The following is a 15604-nucleotide window of genomic DNA, read 5'->3' on the forward strand; positions in this document are numbered from 1 at the left end:
ATAACATCTAAATCTGTATAAAACCTAAACTGGTGTAGGTACATTTTTGAACATTAATTCTGCGTACAAATATTATCGTTAATTTTTTCAGCATAATTTTACTTTGTCAGCATGTATTGCAGCACTATTTTAATTTTCAATCACTTTTGTCTTTCATTGTCCAAGAAACAGTAACTGGATTCATTATCCAATTATTTTAATTGATCTTTCTCCACCTTATTTATGTAAGAAAACAAATTTAATGCAATTAAAGGCTGGGAACTTAACAATACCTACTATACAAAGTCATAATTTTTTTTTTTCAATATACTTCTCTATTAATATGATAAACAGGATTTTTTGTTTGTATAATATAAAGGCTCCGAAACTATTGCAGTAGTTTGAAAAATGTTGATCAGTGTGTGCGAAATTTCGTTCGAATTTCACCCTTCTACAAACTCCAAAATATATAAAAAATAGGAATCCATTAAACAATAGCTAATTCATAAACAAACAGTTTGTTCGAAAGTGGTAATCTCAGGAACCAGTCGAGCAAGGCTTTATAATAGCGGAGTAGTCAAATCGCGATGCGGGTGAAACCGCTGGCAGAAGCTAGTTACAAAAACCAAGGTGGCGAAAAACAATTACATTGATTAAATAATAACGCCAGTTATTTCCCGAACTGCAGCACATTGGTTTGAATTAGAATCAAATCTTTTGCAGCGCCTTGAATTAAATACGTTCTTGTGAAAATGATAAGATTTTTCGAAAACACCATTAAACGCCACTCAATCACCATAGGACCTAGAAATGAAATCGACGAAACTTTGGCACTACCAATATTTTCTCAAGACATACTTGGACAAAATATTTTGTACCCAAACTGGAGTTGGAAAACCACAATGAAAAAACAAATAATCTTTATTTTCATAATTATTTACGTGATTCTCAGTAACGTCAAGTTTTTTGAAGATAAGAGAAACTTGGTTGAAGCTAGTCAAGCTGGCTATGGAATCATATTCATGTTTCTACTTGAGATAAAAATATTGCTTTTTATCAGCAATCGGGAAGAATTTAAAAAGTCCTACCTTCTTGCAAAGACCGTGTTATTAGAGATAATGAAATCTGCGTCTTTATCGAAGGAACTGATAAAAAAATTGCAGATGATGGTTTATATTTTATTTGCTTGTGTATTTCTTCCTCTGGTGGGATCCTTGTTATATGTAATATGGCATTATATATTGGGCACGAGAGTGAATTTGACAACCGGCTGCCCATCGTTCTTGCCGATGACAAGTCCGTATTACGAGATATCTTTAATATTCCATATCATAAGTTATTTTATTGTGGTGAACACCTGTTTCGTAGTAGATTTCTGGTTTATCATCTTCGTGATGATTTTTTGTACGACGAGTGATAGTTTAGTGATGATTTTGAAGGTTAGAGAAGAGGAATTAGTTGAAACGGAAATGGAGTATAAGGATCCATTGAATGTTAAGCTCAGGACTTTTTATGGACATCATATCGAGATGGTGGAGTAAGTTGTTTATATATATTTTTACCTAATAACTTAAAATGCGTGATTTTTAGACTAAAAGTTAATTTGTTCGGTGATATTCTCTCTTAGAGCCAGTTTCTTCATCAAAAGTTAAAGCCAAAGTAAAAGTCAAAGTAATATCTAAAGTAAAAGTTACGGTCAAATTCAATTTTTCTATTAGTTTTGCTGTCACTTTAGCCTTGAAAAAACGTATTTGACCGTTACTTTTACTTTAGACATTACTTTAACTTTAACTTTTGATGAAGAAACTGGCCGTTAGAAGATCAGCCAGCTGCACATGTAATACTATTATAGTGCACAAGCATTTACTTGGACACAGGTGCACTCTCTATTCCTTCACTCTCATAGTGCGATGTGAGTTTCAAGTTCCGACTCTTGAGCTTTCTTCCTATTTGCAATTTTTCCTCTACATTTTCCAATTCGGATAATTATTACAGGTTCTTTAATATGCTGAATAGTATTTACAATTGGCTGGCTATTGTTCCACTATTCAATGCCTACACTACTCTTTGCATCATACTATTCTCAATGACAGAGGTATTTATCGAATTTCTATTTGCAAGAAAGTTTAATTATTTGATTAAGTCATCCGTAATACGCGGCAGTAATTTTAGTAGATATTCTATGCTCTTAACTTTCTATGTTTCGGAAGGGACGAATTGTGGGTCCCGGCTATCATTTGAAGATCTTCGGCGGTCGTTACGGGTAGTCAGAAGCCAGAAAGTCTGACAACCAGTAGTACAGTGTTGGCCGTTTGAAAGAAAAAAAACTTACATTTGACGTTTTTCAGGGCATGCAGTACCATTTTTTGTTTAACCATGCAATTCTTGCTTTATTTCAAATTTGTGCTTACACCTGGTTTGGTGAACAAGTGATATTTAAGGTAAGCTTCCATCTAGAGTAATTAAATCACTTGCTAATAGGGCAATATAATTAAGGTTATTCTGCTCTTATCACCTTTGACTTTTCCAATATCCGACTCAACATAGTAAGGGGAAGGCTAGATAGATGATGACTATGTAAAGAAGAAAGAAAGAAGAAAGAAAATAATATTTATTGCGCAACAAAAGACGCATACACACTTTAAATTAGACACATTATACAGAAATATTAATAGAAGGGGAAAATATGCGTCTTAAAGCGCGCAATACGGCCCTCGCTCAGCATAATGCTGCGACCCGGAACAAGACGGAGTCCCAGCGCTGGTTTTTGTTTCTGACTCTTCGTTGAGGCCATTGACATATTGCAGCATGAGAGATTCCGTACCGAAGCACAGAGCCTTACAATGTCCGTTCTTCTTCGAATCTTGTTACTTAGCAATGGGGTTAAGCAACCTTTTGGTGAGATGACTCTCTGGCCATTCACACATGAGTATGTTTTACCCGCTTTTGGGAGATAAAAAACAGCGACATATTTCCATCCGAATCAACTAGCTATGTACATATATCTATGTGTTTTAGGGGTCTCAGTTAAAAAGGGCTCTTCTGGAATTCGATTGGACAAGCATGCATCGCGAAGATAAAAATAACTATCTCATTATAATCAGTTACATGAAAAAGGAACTCAGAATTAAAACAGCGTTCGACAATGATCTATGTTTGGTTACCATGACTTCGGTAAGTAACGTTGAGGCTGATTGTCAGCAAAGGTGGCTTTTCTGCAGCCATCAGCCACCTGCATAGTTATTACTAAAATTAGCTTTCTATTGATGTATCACTTAATGCTAGAGGAGAATTAGACCGAAACGTTCATTGTCCTTTATGGGTCCTGTCATTTAAACATCTTTGGCAGTCGTTATGGGTAGTCAAATCCCAGAAAGTTGCTAAAACCATTCTAACTAAAGGGTATAGGTTAACTGAGATGAGGAGGACAGATAGGCAGTTAATTCATGTAAAACACTGGTATTTAGCTGCATCTGGTTACACTGAAAGCCAACCTCAGTTGGGAAAAGGCTTGTCAAGGTTGAGATACCTACCTCTGGGTTAAAGTAATTAGCAAAGCTAATTGGTATATTTTAAAGGTGATTATTTTTTTAATTTCTGTTTTTCAGTTACTTAAAGCGAGCTATCAGGCATGCGCGTTGCTCAGAACTATGGATATTTAATATCGAAATACACTTTGCCAACTGTGATAATGAAGGTGATATATAAATGATTCTGTAAAAATTTTAGATATATTTTTTGGGCTATCATCAAGTGACCCCTCCCACTGTGAGTGCAGCGTGAGGGAGTGTAGTGTCAGGTTCTGTTTTGTCTGAAATAAATATAGGTTTAGCCCTACTTAATCGTGTTTCATTCTTCAACCCCTTTTTCATTGTTAGGGTTCCATGCTCAAAGGGGAAAACGGGACCTTATTACTAAGACCATATTAAGGTAATCTGTGCTAATACCGTGATAGTCTGTATCGTGTAGTCGTGTAGATCTGGTTTCCCGTGGTTTTACCCGCGTGCCGGGAAAACTTCCTACCATACCCGGATAAAATGTAGCCTATAATTCTCGGGGAAAGTATACCAGAAAAAAAAAACGAATTATGTTACCTCTACGTCCTCTACTATTACTATCTAGCTAGATGTTAGAGTTTCAAACAGAATTGTATATGAGACCTAACGGATATTTTATATGGCCGACCTGCATATAAACTAACGATGCATGCTGTGAATGACAAATATTACCATTTACGATTAGCGTATACCTACTTTCTAACGGCTTGTAAACTTGACGACAGAAATCTATACCAATGTATAGAGGATAAGCAAAAGTTTGTTGAACAAAAATTTATCTAATAATGATGATAGTTTGATTGTGTTTCGGATGGCACGTTAAACTGTAGGTCCCGGCTGTCATTGAACATCCTTGGCAGTCGTTACGGGTAGACAGAAGCCAGTAAGTCTGACACCTGTCTAACCAAGGGGTATTGGGTTGCCCGGGTAACTGGGTTGAGGGGGTCAGATAGGCCAGTCGCACCTTGTAAAGCACTGGTACTCAGCTACATCCGCTGAGACTGGAAGCCGACCCCAACATAGTTGGGAAAAGACTCGGGAGATGATAATGAAGCGAGTGTTAGTTGGTTTGTTGAACAAAAATGTATCTAATAATATTGATGGTTTGATTGCTTATTAATTTATCTGGTTAGTAATCAAAATAATTACTGTTAAGTTTAGATGTGTAGGTGTTTGTTTTAATGCAAGATTTTTTTTTTGTTGTGACTCATACCTACATCAGAATAATAAAAATTTTTTTTGATGCGGGTGCTAAAAGTAGTCAATATCAAGAACTTTCGATTAATTAATTTCACCCGCAACCAGTGGGACTAGTGGGAGCTACTTCGCGCACCCAGATAAAAGCTCTATAAACGGCCTATGCACTATACACCTTTTAAGATCCTCGGCTATCCAACACTGAAAGATTTTTCGGAACGACTGTTGCTGAAATTGGCTCTAAGATACCTAGATGCAGCTAGAGTTTCTAAAAGCAATGCATTCCTTATGCATTTGTTTACCGTTCACGCGCATAGGCGTAGATGGGAGATCAAAACAACAGCCTATGCAGTATTGCAATAGCAAACGTTTGCAGTATTAGTTACTAGAGCTCTATCACACAAATGGTAGATATGCAATCCACATAGGGCCTGATTACACCGATGTATTTATTTATTCAAAAACACCTTAAACTATCTTTACAGGATTTCTTATCCTAATACGACAGCTGAGAACTAAACACTATTTAAAAACTAAATTGTTTACAATCATGGTATTACGTTTAAAAGCTCCAATAAAGTGAAAATTATATAATATTCTGTTTGGAACATAAAATAAACAATAATTCCTTTGCGAATTCACCAAAACAACATGTAAATGTTTGAAAGTGATGATGTCCTCCTAGCCGATTATCGGCTACGGCGGCTGTTCTCATGTAAGGAGATTAGCCAACTACGCAGGACATATTATAGTGCACGAGCATTTGCGCAGACACAGGTGCACTCACTATTCCTTAACTCTCATAGCCCGATGGGACGGTAATCCGACACGACCGGAGAGAGATCAAGCGCAGGACCGACATTTACGTGCTCTCCGATGCACGGGTGAATCAATCACCAGCTTCCAGGCTCCGGGCTGCTTTGTGAAAGTCTTCTAAAACCCACAAAGCGATTTCGGCCCGACTCGGGAATCGAACCCGAGACTTCGTGCTCAGCAGCCGCACTTGCGACAGCTAGACCAACGAGGCAGTTCGAGGGTAATTTGAAAGTGTTAAGTACCTCATACCTAATTAAAACTCTTATATAGTCGCCTTAAAGTAGATAGCACCTTTTCATAACCTAGCTACTTGCCGCAATTCCACCCTTCTCCTGAAGGAACTGCTTACCGAACCCGAATAAAATGAAGTTATGTTTGCTTAAACGTCCTAATCTTAGTCCTTTAGTGCTAGATAAGATAGCCTACTTATCGAGGAAGGCTATTAGCTATTTTTTATCCAGATACGTGAAGTAGTTCACTTAGGAAACGAAACAAACCACGTCAAACAGCATACCTGTATAATATACGTAGTTCTTTTATTTTTGGCCAGCTCCCAAAAACGGTGGACACGAAGATGATATAACGTCTAACCTTGACCGTGCCGTGACCTTACCATGTCTATTCACTAAATAGTCCCCCCCTCACCTCTCTAAGGTCATCACCAGTAAGTTTTATGACCCCATCGTGACCCCATTAAGTCCGGTCTTGTTAATTAAAGCTATCAATGTTATGGGATGTCAAATCTGTTGGATATTTTTTTTGTGAAACATCATATTCTCCTGAGCCTTTTCCCAACTATGTATAACCGGATGTAGCTGAGTACCAGTGTTTTACAAAGAGCGACTGCCCTATCTGACTACCCAACCCAGTTACCCGGGCAACCCAATATCCCTTGGTTAGACTGGTGTTATTGGCTTCTGACTTGTAACTAATATGTATTGTATATAAACTTTTTTCTATTAAAAATCATGAAATGACCCCTCTCGCTGTGAGTGTAGTGTAAGGGAGTGTCAGACTCTTACTGACTAAAACCCGTCATGTTCCTTCTTGAGCTTGCCAGCGCCGCGGCAACTCTTTCTATCAATTCTGCAGCCCTGACAGGCCTAGGCCTTCTACTATGGCCTGTTAACATCCACAAAAGATGATTAAATCTGCATCCGTTTCAGGTGGTTTGACTTGGGCACTTGCGCTGATGGCTAAATGGTATACCACATTGTACACACATAAATCTGGAAGTTTTCTACACATCTTACGAGGTGTTGGTAAAACTTGGAAACTTCTTACAATGTTAAATAACCCATTTATTGTGAATATTGTGTACAGTGAAAAACAGTAAACGAGGATACAGGCTATCTATGATGTCTTAATTCTGAAAGCAAGGTAAAAAAAGACTGTGATGTATGTATGTACCTAACTCAATCAAAATGACACTCAAAATGCCATTGCACTCAAAAGGTCCCTACATACATAGTACCTAATCTGAGTAGACGTGAGTTAGGTTCAAAATACGACAAAAAAATAAATCTTACAGTTTTATTTTATACTTAATAATAATTTATGCAAATTAGATTTTTTTCTGCGAATTCTCGCAAAAATTTGCAAAACATAAACGTGTTACTCCTAGTTATAAATAACAACAATATATGTCTGTTATTGAAGATTTTTGCAAAAATATACTGTTAGAGGTTCATTTAATGTGACCTTTTGAAATCCTTTTGAAATGTAACTCAAACACTGCAAACGCTAAAGCAAAAAAAAAAAAAAATGAAAAAGAAAATCTATGTTATCCATCTATTAAAATTCCTTTTTAATTTTTCCCCCCTTTTGTATTTTTGTGAATATGTATGTAGTTTTAATTTGTAATATAAATTGGTATGAAAGTAAATATCATAGTAGTAAAATAATACTTAGAAAATTTTGATTCCAACCAAAGATTTTAATCAGTCTGCTGCTGACTAAATATCGGAATATTTGTAATGTGCGTTCTGCCATTCATCTCCATACTGATTTATGAGCCCAAACAAACTGGGGCTGTGGGATTGTTTGAAAGAGTTACCGCGGCCCTGGTACATAAAAGGCCTACAACGGAACACGACGGTTTTTAGTCAGTAAGAGTCTGACACTCCCTCACCGCTGCTAACCCACAGCGGGATTTTCATTTGATGATTTTTGACGTCGTTAAAAAAAAGCCCAAACAAACTATCGGCCGACTAAAAGTTTGCAGTGTTCAAAAACTCTGAATTAACTCATAAGTACTTAGTATACTTTTAATCGTGGGCGGAAGTTAGTATTGTAAGAAAATACTTGTGTTATTCCTTATTTCTTTCTCAAGCAGTCGAGCCAAATTCTACGTGGTAGTGAGAAAATGATTTTCCAAGAAGCTAGTTGGATGGTTTCCAATATTCCATAGACTACCTTGTTATAATGGAAGTAGCTGTAATGGATTACTTGAAACAGAAAACTACATACTTACGTCACTGATTTTCATTATTAATACATCTCTATATGTTAGATGTTTCTGTCAGTTTCGTCGGGTGACGATCTAGACTTTGAAAAGCAAAAAAACTATCTAATTCCAAAGATTTTTTTGTCAAAGTTCTAGAAGTCGGTGAAAAAAAAAAAACATTGCAGAATCCTGAAATTCTCGACTTCTAAATAAAGCGATACTCGATTACGTAGGTACGTGGTTATAATATATGTAGCTTTGGGAAGAGTGTAGCTTTCTAACAGCGAAATAATTTTTGAAATCGGTTCAGTAGCTTCGGACCCGTTAGGACAGGGAAACTTACAAGATTCTCTGGGTCTTTCGTCATCTCAACACACTTAACTCATCACGAATGTGTTCAGTTGGTGAAACTCAAAATTTTAACATTTATCATGTCGTCAACTCGACACGTCAAGATTTTGATGCGTGTTCAGTTGGTGAAACTTAAATTATACACTTTTATGTTTTCACCAAGTCGACACGTTTTGGAATTTAACCCGATTTCAAGCAAAAAGTACAGCCAACAAATGAATGTAGGTATTCATTTTCTGTGTCACAAACATCATCGGTCACCAACTGAACACATTCGTGATAAGTTAAGTGTGTTGAGATGACGAAAGACCCGATTCTCTTAGTAATATTAGTTTAATATGTGCAAAAAAAGGTATTTCACATTAACTTTTGTTCCTTTAGAGGGCCAGTATATAACATAACAATAACAAAAGCTAAGCTAAAGACTACATTAACTTGGCTATTATTCTTTCGCCCACATAGACTGAATGGTTATTGAAGATAGATTCTACTTAGAAGGTCTTTTGTTAGCCTGATTTTCTTATTGTTAGCTGAAAATATAACCTTTTTTGATAGATAGCTTATGTTAGAACAACAATATGTCGAATCAAAAGAATGAGACATTTTTAGTATAGTGCGAGAGTAAAAAATCGGCCGAGTGCGAGTCGAACTCGCGCACGAAGGGTTCCGTAACATTATTTATAAAACGGACAAAAAAATCACGTTTGTTGTATGGGAGCCCCCCAAAATATTTATTTAATTCTAGTTTTCAGTATTTGTTGTTATAGCGGCAACAAAAATCTGTGAAAATTTCAGCTCTCTAACTATCACCGTTCATAAGATACAGCCTGGTGACAGACGGACGGACGGACAGAGGAGCGAAAACAATAGGGTCGTTTGACCCTTTGGGAACGGAACCCTAAAAACGGCAAAAAATACGTTTGTTGTTTGGGAGACCCATCTATACTTGTTTAATAAAGAGGAAACATTTGTCTGTTTGTAATGGAAAAACTGATAAACTGCAAAACCGATTTTAAACAGTCTTTTCATTCACTGTTGAAAGCTACACTCTTCCTGAGTAACATAGGGTATATTTTATCTCGGCATGGACAGTAGTTTCCACGGGACGTGGGAAAACCTTAGGAAAACGGCTAATTTATTTAATAAAATCTTCATTTTGTATTTAAAGCGGCAACTGAAGTACATAATCTGTGGAAATTTCATCTGTCTGACTATCACGGCTCATGAGATACAACCTGGTATCAGATAGACAACGAAGTCTTAGTAATAGGATCCCGTTTTACCCATTTTGTACGGAACCCTAAAAAATGTGACCGTGGCTGACCTTGCGATGATAAAATTTCCATAAGATTATAGGTAACAGGTTTATGAGGTAAGGTCAATATATTTGTTGCCTTATGAATAAATGCTCGTTAGGTAATATATATTTGTATACATTTACGTAAAGTTGTTATAAGTTGTAACTAAGACTAAATGTTTCTCTTGGTTTCGGCTGTTACTACCGAAAAATATTTCCCCCGTAATTCGGAAGGCCCGTTGAATTAGTGGGTCCCAGATGTCATTCGAATATGTTTAACAGTCGTTACGGGTAGTCAGAACCAAGCCACATACACACCCAGTCTAACCAAGGGTATTGGGTTGCCCGGGTACCTGGGTTGAGGAGGTCAGATAGGGCAGTTGCTCCTTGTAAAGCACTGGTACTCAGCTACATCCGGTTAGACTGGAAGCCGACCCCAACTAAGTTGGGAAAAAGGCTCGGAGGATGTTATGGGTAGTCAGAAGTCTGAGAAGCAATTTTAGCAAAGGGGTTAGGTTTAACCAGGTAACTGTCTGTTTAGGTAACTCGACACACTTTTTACTCCGTCCATGTCTACGATTTATAAACGTACCCCTCGGTTCTCTAATTTTCTCTAAGATCCTGACATGGTGGCAATAAGATACTCATATACCTTGAAAATGTACTTTTTCTTATAAAACGGGCAAAGTGCGAGTCGGAATCGCGCCAGTAGGGTTTCGTACCACTATTTAGAAAATGAGCAAAAAAATTACGTTTGTTGTATGGGAACCCCCCCAAAATATTTATTTTATTCTTGTTTTCAGTATGTGTTGTTATAGCGGCAACAGAAATACATCATCTGTGATAATTTCAGGTCTCTAACTATCACGGTTCATTAGATAAAGCCTGGTGACAGACGGACGGACGGACGGACAGAGGAGTGAAAACAATAGGGTCCCGTTTTATCCCTTGGGTACGGAACCCTAAAAAATATAAACATTTACTTTACCATTTTGTCCTTTCTGAAGTCGGTTAAGATTTTTTTTTAATACCTACTGTTCCACCCAAAACCATACAACCCTTGTTTTCCATAAAACACGTATATGAAAATAATTATAATGCTTTAGACGTGTGTTGTCAAATTCATTGACACTTGCTTGCCGACGTGACTTTGTAAAGAGGTAAACATAATTAAATTTTACACATTCTGACGTATTTTGCATAATCCCTGCTTTTGTTATGTATGGATATTTTATTGTAATAATGTTGTTGTAAATTATGTATGTTTTCGTTAGGTAAATAAAGTTGATTTTGACATTTAAGTAAACAGGGTTTTTGATTTTGTCAAAGTTATATGTAAATAATAGGTTATATGTAGTTACAAGTGTTTGTGGTGATTCTGTTTACCTACTGAAAACACTTAGGTAACTTTTTACTCATATTTGTTCCTGAATACATTTTCTTACGTATCATGTTTTTAAATACTTCGTTTAAACGCATCAATGATTTATTGATGATATTAATATGTAGAAATGTTTTTTTTTTCTAGTAATGCCACAGATTACTTTATAGTTTCTGTTGTGTGGCTCTCTCTATTAAACGTCCATCCACACTATTATAAGTGCATACGTTTATATATATCGAGTCGTGACAGACAGACTCAGTAATTCTCACATTAATAATATTGCAAGTATTGAATATATTAAAGTGCCAACTACCACGCCAGTACTGCTAGGTCAATCCAATTGCCGCCATTCAGGATAATTACAAAGTAATTAAGGAAAATATAACTTTTTCCTTATATTCTATTCACTCCTTATATTTCTACAAGTATTTATATTTAACTTAAACTTGACCCAATTAGTCGCTTAGTCATTCGTCTGCCCTTAGCAACATCAACAATATTTCCCAAATTGCTAATTAAATGTATCAATGCATGTGCAAATAAATAGCTTAATATAGTTTACTTTCCTTGGATATAAGTATGACGTCTGACAGAGGGGAATGGAAGAAAAAGACATGTTGCGCCGACTCAAAATGACTTGGGAACAGGGCAGGAAGATGATCATGATGATGATAGCTTACTTTCTCAGTTATTTTCAAATCAGATTCCTGAGATTTCCGCGTTTAAGCAAATACATTCATCAGCTTTTTAATCTAGACCATACTCAACCAAAGGCACAGATAAACTTGACCGTAACGAGAGCCCTGCGATTCACAACAAATTCAAATAAACAAGAAAAAAACTTGAAAGTCCCAAAGCAGCCACCCGGATATCAAACATGCATATTATACTAATTATCACTTTAGTTTTAAGTTATATCTTAAAGTTCACAAAGATACCGGTGTTAAGTGCGTAAGCATACAAGAAAAAAAACTTTAAATATTGCCAGAGGCCTTTTATGGTATATTTAAGGTTTTTTTTAACAAATTTATTTTTAGACATAGAACAATATTTTCGCACATTTTACAAGGTTTTTTGGTATGAATGATGGGGTCATAGCTCAGTACGAAAAAAACTTGTGATTATTTTGAAAAAAATAATTATTATCTTGCAAAAATATGTATTTATAGATTGATAAATCACTAGGTGTGTCATATTATATTAGAAAAAAGATGTAGTGATTGAAGCTTTGAATACTCCACACCCATCTTCAGGAGATGTTGATTCGTCGACCGTTTGGGTTCGAAACTGTCTCGCAGAAATTAATGCTATATATTTTCCTAACATTTTCTGTCATGGATTTCCGCAAAGTAACGCATGATTCCATATGTTTAAATCACTAAGTGTATGTATTTGTTGAATAATTACCAACACACATACCTTTGCATTATCAATGTTATTTCGAAAACAGGATACAAGATTAAAACTGTTGGATATTAAATAAAATAATAGGTATACAAGCGACCATATTTGATGATAATTGAGAATTGATATACATTAACTGTGCATGCAGCGATCAATAAACAAGTTTTGAAGAGTAGAAATAATGCGCTTGTGAGCAGGAAGGCACAAACATTTGTCTGACTGTTGAGAGTCTGAAAAATTTTCAGTCTTCAAATCATCTTTTTAACAAGTTTTTATTAGGTATATGTAACTGTGCAATGGAGTCTAATGTAACTAATTTAACCATTTTCCAATGATCGCAGCGTATTGAAAATCTATTTATTTCTGATGACATAAAATAATATTGAACTGATCTGTTGATGAAGCCGGAAGATAGTCATGCTCATTCCATGATGGAGTATCGTATTATAGCATTTGTAAAAGCGTGTTTTTCTTTTGTTTTATTGTCCTGCATCATAACGTAGGCTTCCTTTCATACAGAGAAGAAAAGGAATAATCAAATATATTTTTATTTTTAACAGATTGAAAATGAATTCGAACCGCCCATTTTTCGGATCCCACTCCGACACTTCAGCAATTAATATTAAGAATATGGTAAGATGCACGTTGTTTTTGTTCGTATGTGCATTTTAACCCCGCTGTAACAAAGTTGTGTCTTGCAGCTTTTAATTTCTTACGGCTGTTTTTGAGAGCATCTCTAAATCTAGTCTGTGTAACATGTTTCCTTCTTGTGAGATTTCTTAACCCTTTTTTTTCTGATTAAACCCACCACTTCTCTCACTTTCAAATGAATGTATGACTAAAGTAAAAAACAAAAAACATTAAGCGCTTTGACGCTTATTTTCAACAAGAGTTTCTATCAAAAATATTTCCAAATTAAATTACTTTTCTGTTGTCATTTACAACCTTAATTTAATCAACTTTTGCATTTAAAAGTTCCTTCTACCCCTACCTTCTTTACAATCTTAATACCAAATTAACCAATGGTTAATTTTGCATGGACATTGTACACACATACCTACAATTGCCTACAATAATTATTAACTTTAATGTACTTATGTCTTCTTGTTATGTGTTTTTTTTCGTTCAGACTGCCAAATGACTGAAATATTTTTTCAGCTAGAACAGATTTTTTTTTATTTTGATTGTCTCATAAGTGAACCAATCAATTGACAATCTTGAATCGAGATAACTAATACTGGGCTCAGAAGATAATAAAACAGCATAATTCATTAATATGCAAACTAGACAAAAACCTGACACCATAATGTTGTGTCTTGCTGTCATTAATTATATCTTAATGACATCAAAAAGCCGATGTAACAAAGTCACACCTTACAGCCTTGACCTCTGTATAACGTCAATACATATATATTTGATACATTATAACCAGCAGCATTTGAATATCTTTGGCAATTGTTACGGGTAGTCAGAAGCCAGTAAGTCTGACTACAATTCTCACCTCTTGGTATTGGGTTGAGGAGGTCAGACAGGCAGTCGCTCCATGTAAAACACTGGTACTCAGCTGCATCCTGTTAGACTGGAAGCCGACCCCAACATAGTTGGGAAAAGGCTAGGCAGTAACAGCTCATAGCAGAAACATGGTACCATATTAAAATTAGTAGAAACACATGCTACGGAAATAAACACCATACTAAATATCAATTTAGCAATTACAGAAAATTATGATCTTAACGTTGAATAAAGTTTCCTGCTATACGTTCTCTTACGTATGTTTATGCCACAGAAGAAGGAAATATGAGTAGAGATGCCATAAGGCAGGTAGGTCATTCGCCTCCTTTTAGGTCAAATACGGACTGTAGGCTTGATCAATTAAAAGAACTAACGAGACGTTCGGGTTCCTTGTCAAATGAAAGCAATCTGTCAAAGATTGGTCTTGATTCATTGATGATTTAATTTTGAGAATAATGTGCGTGTTCCATAAAAGGCATATATGTAAGGGTGGAGCTAGTAACGTTCTTCGTCCCCCGAACACCCGCATGTTGTCGCGCTACTTTCTTAGGAGATTTTGCGTTATGACATCTCCGCTAGTCATTTTGTTCTCCATGGTATATGCCTACAACATGTTATATACATAGATGGTGTTTATATGCACAGGTACAACTATAAATAGAGTTTGTTGAGTCCTTCAAAAGGTGAAGTTACTACTATTTTAAAAGTCAGGTGCATCACAATACCTATATGATTTTTTACCCAACTGCCAAGAAAGGGTATCTTATACCTAAGTATGTATGTTTGAATGTGTTAGAAATGACAAAAAAAAAAAAAAATTGAAAAATTATTTCACTGTAATTGGAAAGCTACATTCTTTCCGAGTAACGTAGGCTATAATTTATCCCTATACGAGCAGAAGTTGCCACGGGACGTGGAGGGATAAGGCGTTTTTAGTAAGAAATTATTTCAATAGAGCATTGCTGAAATTCCAAGAAATATGTAAGTAGACATATAAAATACTGTTTTCTCTTTCTCTTTACAAACAAAGATAGTTTTCAGGTACAAAGTCCATGTTTTAAAACAAAATTCACACAAAGACCGAAAATATGGCACATCGAATGTTTTGTCCTTTACAAAACGATTGCCACTGGAACACTGCCAAATATCAGTTTATTTTGATGCCAAATAACCCACGAATATACAGTCGTGTTACTTTGATTTTATATATAAAGGTATAGATGTAATAACATCACATTAATTTGTAAACTTTTTTTTTCGGTGAGAAGCCATCAAATGACCCCTCCCGCTGTGGGTGCAGCGTGAGGGAATGTCAGACTCTTACTGACTAAAACTCACCATGTTCCTTCTTAAGCCCTTTATGTATCAGGGCTGCGTTAATTATTTCAAACAAGGGCTCTAAGCCTGACGTTTGTAACCTCTGATGGGTTTAAAAGTTCTTTTTCTCGTCAACTGAGCTGCAGGCTTAATCACCTAACAAGCCCTAGTGTCAGAGTTTTCTCAAATCCGCCTGACGGCCTCTGACGTGGAATTGTAACAACGACTGCTACTGAGTAGCATTCGAGGACTTTGCATCTTATTCTGCAGCTAACACTATCTAAATGCAAATCTGTGGTCACGAAATGGCTTTTTACATTGGACTATGACATGAAGGAAGACTT

General features: G+C 36.0%; 2 protein-coding genes across 4 annotated transcripts in view; both read left to right on the forward strand.

Moving 5' to 3' along the window:
- LOC124643723 (TBC1 domain family member 1) overlaps window positions 1-15604 on the forward strand; it is a 54530-nt gene that overhangs the window by 1266 nt on the left and 37660 nt on the right. For 2 of the 3 annotated variants that reach the window (XR_006985977.1, XM_047182778.1), the window contains exon 2: window positions 12992-13064. The exons of the other annotated variant lie outside the window; for it this stretch is intronic. Coding sequence is in view for 1 of the 2 variants with exons in the window: in XM_047182778.1 (XP_047038734.1) it covers window positions 12999-13064 (66 nt within the window). In the remaining variant the exon portion in view is untranslated. The remainder of the gene's footprint in view (window positions 1-12991; window positions 13065-15604) is intronic. 3 annotated transcript variants of the gene reach the window in all.
- LOC124643645 lies at window positions 1002-3733 on the forward strand. The gene is made up of 3 exons (XM_047182662.1): window positions 1002-1148; window positions 2998-3153; window positions 3588-3733. The coding sequence occupies exons 1-3, from the start codon at window positions 1002-1004 to the stop codon at window positions 3639-3641; spliced, it is 357 nt and encodes a 118-aa protein (XP_047038618.1). The 3' UTR covers window positions 3642-3733.

The sequence above is a fragment of the Helicoverpa zea genome, chromosome 28 (assembly GCF_022581195.2).
Source record: "Helicoverpa zea isolate HzStark_Cry1AcR chromosome 28, ilHelZeax1.1, whole genome shotgun sequence".
Taxonomy (NCBI): Eukaryota; Metazoa; Arthropoda; class Insecta; order Lepidoptera; family Noctuidae; genus Helicoverpa; species Helicoverpa zea.

Bases quoted from the DNA above. Each gene is read 5' to 3' on its own strand.
- LOC124643645 (XM_047182662.1), top strand. From the start codon at position 1,002: ATGTTTCTACTTGAGATAAAAATATTGCTTTTTATCAGCAATCGGGAA. The intron at 1,149-2,997 runs GTTTATATTTTA...TATGTGTTTTAG, and splicing joins TAAAAAAATTGCAGATGATG to GGGTCTCAGTTAAAAAGGGC. The intron at 3,154-3,587 runs GTAAGTAACGTT...TCTGTTTTTCAG, and splicing joins GTTTGGTTACCATGACTTCG to TTACTTAAAGCGAGCTATCA.